This window comes from Anguilla anguilla, chromosome 6 (genome assembly GCF_013347855.1).
Source record: "Anguilla anguilla isolate fAngAng1 chromosome 6, fAngAng1.pri, whole genome shotgun sequence".
Classification (NCBI taxonomy): Eukaryota; Metazoa; Chordata; class Actinopteri; order Anguilliformes; family Anguillidae; genus Anguilla; species Anguilla anguilla.
In genome coordinates, this window is record NC_049206.1 from 28485396 (window position 1) to 28493488 (window position 8093).

The 8093-nt window shown below is 38.7% G+C and overlaps 1 protein-coding gene across 2 annotated transcripts; it reads left to right on the plus strand.

Moving 5' to 3' along the window:
* The first annotated feature begins 241 nt into the window (after positions 1-241).
* Positions 242-8026, plus strand: fam110c (family with sequence similarity 110 member C). Of its 2 annotated transcripts, none has more exons than XM_035422851.1 (3): positions 242-704; positions 7527-7656; positions 7955-8026. In XM_035422851.1, the coding sequence occupies exons 1-3, from the start codon at positions 407-409 to the stop codon at positions 7968-7970; spliced, it is 444 nt and encodes a 147-aa protein (XP_035278742.1). In that variant the 5' UTR covers positions 242-406; the 3' UTR covers positions 7971-8026. The 2 variants fall into 2 exon arrangements, with proteins under 2 accessions (XP_035278742.1, XP_035278743.1); XM_035422852.1 differs by having other exon boundaries at positions 7530-7656.
* The last annotated feature ends 67 nt before the right edge of the window (positions 8027-8093 follow it).

An 8093-nucleotide genomic window follows, 5' to 3' on the forward strand; every position in this document is an offset into this window, starting at 1 on the left:
TTCCTCTGTAACCTACTTGCATAAAATGGCAAAGCACTGGGAGCAATAACGGGTCATATTCATAACAATAATGCGACACACCTACGAAAAGCGAATGACAATCGATTCCTTTCCAGAGAAATACCAACAGGAGTGTCCTTCCGCACTTACCCGTGATGTCATTAAGTGTACTTTATATGGTTGTTCCGTTCAACTTGGTCTTATCAAAAGGGAGGGGCGTGTTCAAACAGAAAGGTGAACGTTCTCTGAGTCAGTCAGACTTAGACGTGCTCGGACTACACATGCGTGTGTCTGCTGGTATTTTTCTAGAAGGGTGCCATAGAATATATAAGTGCACAAACTGCGCAATCTTCGGTTCGAGAATCTAAAAGGAAGTTCACAGTTATTTATTTTCATATTTTTACAAATGGAACCAACCACAGACATAGACACCTCCAGAATTTTAGGAAAAGGTCCCAACTACCTTCGAAAGCAGATGGAGCTGGAGGGGGAGGCCAAGGGGGGGCTTAGCGCCGTGGAGAGACTGGCTGCTACCAAACCGAAGTATGTAAAAACTCAGCGGGTGATCAATTCTGAGCAGATTCCAGTGATCACGTTCAGTTCGGCCTCTGTGAGCAGCAATGCATCTTCCAACCGGAGTTCAAGACGGAGCATGGACAACAAGGATGGAAAAGGCACTGCCCAGCAGAATACCGATGAACAAGGTGAGCGGTCTCCCTCTGACGGAGCCAATGTCATGCGTCGGAGCAGTTCCAAAAGACAACGACCAGATTCACTTTTAATATACAGACAGAAATGTGAACTGGTGAAAGCGTCGATAAATGAAAACGCCAAGGCAAGTTTGGTTCGCAGAGTTTTTCTGAACTCTTTAAAAGACAAACCAATTACTATGCCTGAAGCAACAGTAAAGGAATGCGACGCAGAAGATACTAAACCCAGAGCTATGAAAACGATGACCTCTAACACACGGGCCGAGCAAACACTGCTATCAGTCGATGTAAGGAAACCGAGACATGACAGAGTCTCAGAAATTGAGGGTAAATCCAGGAAAGGTGTTGCACGTTCACATTCTGATATAAGTTCAAGGTACTCCAAAAACTTTTCTGAGTTCGAAATGTTTTTCAAATATTGTGGATTGGACGGCGACGTAATCGAGTCACTGGGGAAAGAGAACTTTTCTGCTCGTTCGGACGACATGTCTTTAAAAATTCGAAGTATGAGCGTGTCAACTTCAGATGATGGATTCACAAGAGAAAGTGGAGATAGCGATGGACTATTGGAGGAGGAACTTAATGAAAAGGTTCGCCAGGGGACTTCGGTAATCGAACGCAATGCAAGAATTATAAAATGGTTGTATAGCTGTAAAAACGCACAAGAATCAGGAAAAGCATTAAGGGACCTTGATTAGAATGTTGTGCTCAATTGTAACTAGTTTAACCAATGAAAACTAGTATCGATACGCCTGTTACACTTGTGCGCCTTATATTTAACGGATTTGTTCATGTGATCATGTTTAATGTACAAGCTACATATAAAGTGTTTTATTCACCTAATTGTTTGTAGAGTATAGCCCGGGATTTGGCATTTTCTATGAAAATTCTTTGAACAACTCTCAACATAGGAAATGTACTGCCTGTTATTGTCAGTGATCATGTCATTTTACAGTTTTATATTAATATATCGTGCCTCGTTGCACTGTATCCATTACAGGGCAACAAGGCATGTGGCTTGCATGTGCCACCGTTGTAATTGACCATATAACAAATATAAGTGTCGCACCGCTGGCTGCATTTTGTACAGGTTTTCTAGAAAGTGGAGCGGCATTCCAGTCAACAGCATATATTTATTGCCTTCGGATATGGAAAAGAGAAGTACAGGCACAATCACAGGCAGCCTACGATGCGACTGTGTATGCTTTGTTATTGCGTAACAAGGGAAAATTCCATTCAATTAGACAGTGTTGGTGCAGTTTCTACTTAGTCACATGGCATAAAGACAAGGATAAATGTGTGTTAGAGAAATGTGTGAGCTTGGTCATGGCATGGTCAGTTTATTGACTATTTGTGTTAACACTATTAACTTTTAAAAGAAATTACATCTGACATGTTATGTATTATATCAGTTAAGGTTGGTATGAATATATTCTTATTGCTGGCTCATTTATTCTCAAATATATATGGATGGATGTAACCACATATACATTAGTTTAATTAATCAGATCATTTATAACTGGAAAATGTGCATGATATGGCAGTGATAACATTGTATTAATTAACATTAGCCTCTTAATTTTCTCTCCTTACTTTACATTACATTTTGATGCTCTGTAATGTTGTGACCTCCTATTAGGATATTTGTATCTTGAGTTCAAACCTCCGGCAGCTTAGTACAATCTGATGTCACTGTAAGAAGACCCGGAATGGGCCACATATTAGATGGTATGAAAAGGCTGAATTATGCGCAAATCCAACTGAAAAGAAACGTATGCAGCCAATGTTTGAAACGGCAAATGGGAGAAATGTCAGGGACTGAGCTAACCTTAACAGTCTTCTTAGAGTAAGACTAAGGAGCCATAATGTTGTTTTATATAATGTTATTAACCTGGGATTAACATTCCAGCTTTAAATAAATTACTTGTGTCATATTAATGTGAATTCGATATACTTGGGGGCATTGGTTTCAGCATCCAGTTAAAGGGAAAATTGCGCAAGAGTGAATCCTCACACCTGCACCAGTTGCTTAAGCAGTATACTGTAGTCCTCTGTTGCAACAGGTGTGGAGCTCACCTGGTGAACAAAATGACGAGAAGTGGTTCTTCTCAGGGGCTACATGTACTTTGACTTGTTTACTCTCTCCTGAATTGACAGAGGTTGTGGGAGGTCGTAAACATGTTGGAAATTACTCCACAACCTCCCTCAAGGTAAACAAGTCAAAATTGTGGAGTGCAGAGTCAAATCAAGAAAAAATGTCTTTGTCCCAAACATTTTGGAGCTCACTATATATATATATATATATATATATATATATATATATATATATATTACTGTTCAAAAGTCTTAGGCACCCTAGATTTTGAAATATAATATATAGTATATATTTGGTCTTAGAAGTTTATTTTTTGTTTTCTGCATTAGCGTGTCAGTAGAAAAGATTTCCAAACATGAATTTCCCATTGAGATTTCCAAACATGAATTTTCCAAAAAATGAAATTTTACAGATACATTTTTGTATTTTGTTAAATAAAGTAATATTTTAAGTAATAGACTACTTGATCAAGGGTCTCTGGGATTACCTGGAGAGCCAGAAGCAAGTGAAACAGCCAAAATCTGCAGAATAATTGTGGCAAGTTCTCCAAAATGCTTGGAACAACCTACCAGCCGATTTTCTTATAAAACTGCCAGACAGTGTACCTAAGAGAATTGATGTAGTTTTAAAGGCTAAGGGTGGTCACACCAAACATTGATTTTATTTTGTTTTTAACTATTTACTGCTCTTTATATTATTTTTTCAATATTTATAACCTTTCATTTCATTATTTTTGAAAGCATCTTAGCTGTACAGCATTTTTTTTACAGGTGCCTAAGACTTTTGCACAGAACTGTGTATATATATATATATATATATATATATATATATACACAGTGAGCTCCATAATGTTTGGGACAAAGACATTTTTTTTCTTGATTTGGCTCTGTACGCCACAATTTTAGATCTGTAATCAAACACTTCACATGTGGGTGCATTTTCATTAAAATTTATTTAAATTTTGAGGTTTTATTTAAGGGCAGTTTTATACATTTTGGTTTCACCATGTAGAAATTAAACCACTTTTTATACAAAGCCCCCCCCCCCCCCCCATTTCAGGGCACATAATCACAAAAATGGCTTCACAGGTGTTTCTGATTAGTCAAGTGAGTTCAATTGCTTCCTTGGTGACGGTGTAGGAGAGCGTATGGTATCAAGTCTTGATTCTAGGCGTTTATTGCCTTTAGAGTCTGTTATTGCCATTTGTCAACAAGAGGACCAGAGTTGTGCCAATGGAAGTCAAGGAACCCATTATGAGGCTGAGAAATAAGACAAAAACAGTCAGCAACACAGGCCAAACCTTAGGATTAGCAAAATAAACTGTTTGGAACATCATTAAGAAGAAAGAGCAGTGATAAGCTCAGTAATCACAAAAGGGCCTGCAAAGTACCTCATATGAAGAAGTACCTAAAAGTGCCAGCAGAGTTCTGGTAAAAGGTCTTGTGGACAGGTGAGACCAAAATTAACTGGTATCAGAGTGATGGCAAGGGCAAAGTGTGGAGGCCAAAAGGAACTGCCCAAGATCCAAAGCACCACCATCATCTGTGAAACGTGGTGGGTATGTTAGGGTTTGGCCATGTATAGCTGCCACAGATACTGGCTCACTTGTCTTCATTGATGATGTGACTACTGATAGCAACAGCAGAATGAATTCTGAGGCGTACAGAAGCATCTTACCTGCTCAATTTCAACCAAAGGCCTCCAAACTCATTGGATGGCACTTCATCCCTCAGCTAGCACTAAACATGACTACTTTTGGTGAAACCAAAATGTATAAATAACCTTTAATAAAAGTTGAGAATGAGCACTTGAACCACATGTAAAAGAGAAATATATATATATATGTATATAAATATATATATATCTTTGTCCAAAACATTATGGAGCTCGCTATACTTATTTAATTTTAAGGTAAATTAATTTTCATTATTCCAGAGAATAGCTTATGGTATCCTTTAAGTATCAAAGTGGAGATAACAAATTGAATCAAAAGTCTTCTTTTTCGCCAATTCTAAATTGTAAGAACCCCTAAATCTTGACAGGTTCAGGCTAGTTCCTATGCATGTGTATGGTATTTACTTTTCTCATACACATGAGGGTTTAAGAAGAAAGAAGACATTTACATTGAAATACTCTATGAACAGCATATATATTAAGGTTTCCAAATAGTTATAGTATAAATTGGATGTAATATAAATAGACAGTACACATATGTATAAACAAGGTATCACATTGTATTAACTCTTCCTGCTTGTGATAATTCAGGCATATTGAATTACTTCCTGATCCCTCCTAAAACCCATATGGAACAAAGAACCATGATACAGGCACCGTGTTTAACTTGTCTTCCACATGTACAGTAGGTCTTCATACCTGAGCTCTGAAGCCATACCTTCACTAAGAACACACCTCCCAGGCATGTTGCTTCCCGTCTTTTGAAACATCCTCTTAAATATTCTCAAGCCACACGTCTACTGGTCCTCTTAAGCGGTTTTGTGGGAGGTGACTTTTCTTAGGCAAGTTGCATCCTGCCTTCACCTGCTGCTTAGAGATATGATAAAGGCTCTGTAGTTCCCATATGGTTTGCAACCCAAACTACTTCACAGACAAGTACTTGCTTTTTACTAAAATATGAATACATCAAATAGATAATACAAAATAAGTCATGAGAAACAGTGCAGTGATAAAAGGCACAGAACAAGACACATAAAATGTAAGCAAAAGTTAACAGTAAATCCTTGGGGTTTTGCAGTATAAGCCTTAATTTTTCCTAACACATCTGAGCAACTAGTGAGTGCTCCATGCAATGTGTCCTGGCCCTCATTCACTCAGCTGTGAGGGCCCCTGTGTGGCCCTTAGACTCAGTGTGATGGAACAAGTGACTCATAGCCACCAGAAGAGCAGCCACTCACCACCTTCCTTGGCTCATCTGTCCTGAAACTGCACTGAATCAGCACTTTTCAGTGTCCAGTGACTGGTTGGGATTATATTATTTAGGGAATTATGAAGGGAATCTACTGCCTGTGTGTGTAAATGACTGGTATGAGTGGCAATGGGTAAAGGTTTTCCTGAAACAGTAAGTTTCCCACTCATGGATTCTGGCCAAAAACAATAAACTAAAAAAACAAACAGAAATGATGAAAACAAAAGAAAGCAAAATCCAGCTGCTCCACTTTTCGGTGGTGTTTTTCGTGTCTTTACTGCTGTGAGAAAGAAAAACTTGAAGTCGACAGAGAAAAATCCGCTTTTCCAGCAGATCAAATATCGGACACACCTAGCCAGGGCGGGGCTAGCCTGTCACACATATGGGTGCAAGGTATGATGAGATGTCGAACCCTGATTTAAAGTATGTTACTTGTCAACATTGGTTAAAAAGCCTAAGCTGCTGTATATAATGTTTGGGTACTCAGGGGGGCCCCATTGCTGCTAATTTGGGTGCACCGAACCCACAGCACCCTCACTGACTTTTCCCCAAACAAAAAATATAAAGGACGACTCTGAGTACACAGCTCCAGGTGCATCCTTTTTCTCATATGACTTCTTCCTCCACCTCCTGAGAAGATCTCTATTAATCATATCGATATTTATATATATATAATGATATTTATATTGTTATCATTTAATTTCTGAAAATTTTCACAGGGATGACAAAGGACAAAAGCTGTGAAATCTGAAAGGGTTCAATTAACTAATAACATAGCAATTACAATGAAAATAGTAATATGATCAAGAGAAAATAACTATAAAATAATTTAAAAATTTTTACTTATGCTTTAGCTCATCTTGGTTCAGTTTTGCTGTAGCAACCTAGTAACAAAGGAGGATACATGCCCACGGTTTGGTTGCATTATATGTATGTAGATAGCTGGCATATGCCAGAAAAGGGAGAAATGTATTTAGCTGTAGTAGCTTTAGATAGCTTGGACTGGTGAAAATACTTCTGCTTAGCTTAGTTACTAAAATGAATAAATGGATCCAGAAGAGATGCAAGGTCAGAACACTTTTTTTTTTACTGTATGATGCCCCTGTAAGGAAGGATCTCCCCTGATATATGGTTAGGTGAGACGTGAAGGATTTTTACAACCACACAATACATTGTCTATGGAAATTATGTGTCATACTAAAGTAAGGGGACTGACTTCACTGGCTGACTTCATTCCAGAGTCAGCACTTTTGGGGATTAGTTATGGTCATGTTGAAGCATGACCAATGTCTGGGTGGAACTGTTTGTTGGGTGTTTCAGTGTCTATAATACAGCCAGGGATGGAATCTGCACCCTACCAAGATCGGGCAGTCTTACCAAACTGAGGACCTGGGCAAAAGGGCAGTCATCAGGGAGGTGGCTAAAAAGCCAGTAATAACACTGACAGTTACAGAGCTCATGGTCCAGACATATAAAGTCAGTGCAGCTCTTCATGTATCCAGCCTCTTAGGGAGAGTGGTGAGGCCAAAGCCATTTCTGAGGGAGAAAAATAACATTATATTATGCCTGTATTTTGCCAGAAGGCATGTGACAGACCCTTGGACCTGTGGAAAAAAACTTATGTGGCCTGTTGAGACTAAAATGGATCTCTTTGGCCAAGTGTCTGAAATCCAAGTGCTATATCTGGTGTAATCCAGACACAGCTCATTTCCGAGGAACACCATCCCTACTGTCAAACATAGTGCATCATGCTATGGGGTTGTTTAAGCACTGACAGGCTATTCGGGTTGCTTTTCAGCAGGAGGGACTGGGGGTCCTTGTCCCTGTCAATGGAAAGGTGGAGGGAGCCAAAATACAGCCAAGTCATTGAGGATAATTTCCGCCAACAAGAGATCTCAGACTGGGATGAAGATTCACCTGTCAACAGGGTAATAATCCCAAGCATACAGAAAAAAACAACACAGCGTGTCTGAAAACAAGGTCAAAGCCCCTGCTGTGTGACCCGAATGGACAATTATGTATGCAAAAACCTAACTAAAAGTTATCCATAAAAAAGTTACATGGAAAAAAATCATATGACTTTGACAACTAACTTTAATCTAATGGATTTCAATCAATGCAATTTTGTATTTTAAAAATTCTAAATACTTTATTTTTTGTGTTACATTTTGGAGAACTGGAATTTTGTAGTTAAGATTACATGTATTTTCTCCATTCTGTTTACAGCCACTGCGACCCGTAGGAATGACTGTTCCTACCATACCAGACTGGTAGGTGGCACTGGCGGTAAAGAAAAAAAGCAAAGAAATTAAGTTATTAAAAAGTAAACGTTTTGCCCATTTTATATTCTCAGAGCTTCAATGGC

Coding starts and splice junctions, on each gene's coding strand:
- fam110c (XM_035422851.1), top strand. CDS start 407: ATGGAACCAACCACAGACATAGACACCTCCAGAATTTTAGGAAAAGGT. Junction 705..7,526: donor GCAGAATACCGATGAACAAG/GTGAGCGGTCTC, acceptor GTTGCTTTTCAG/CAGGAGGGACTGGGGGTCCT.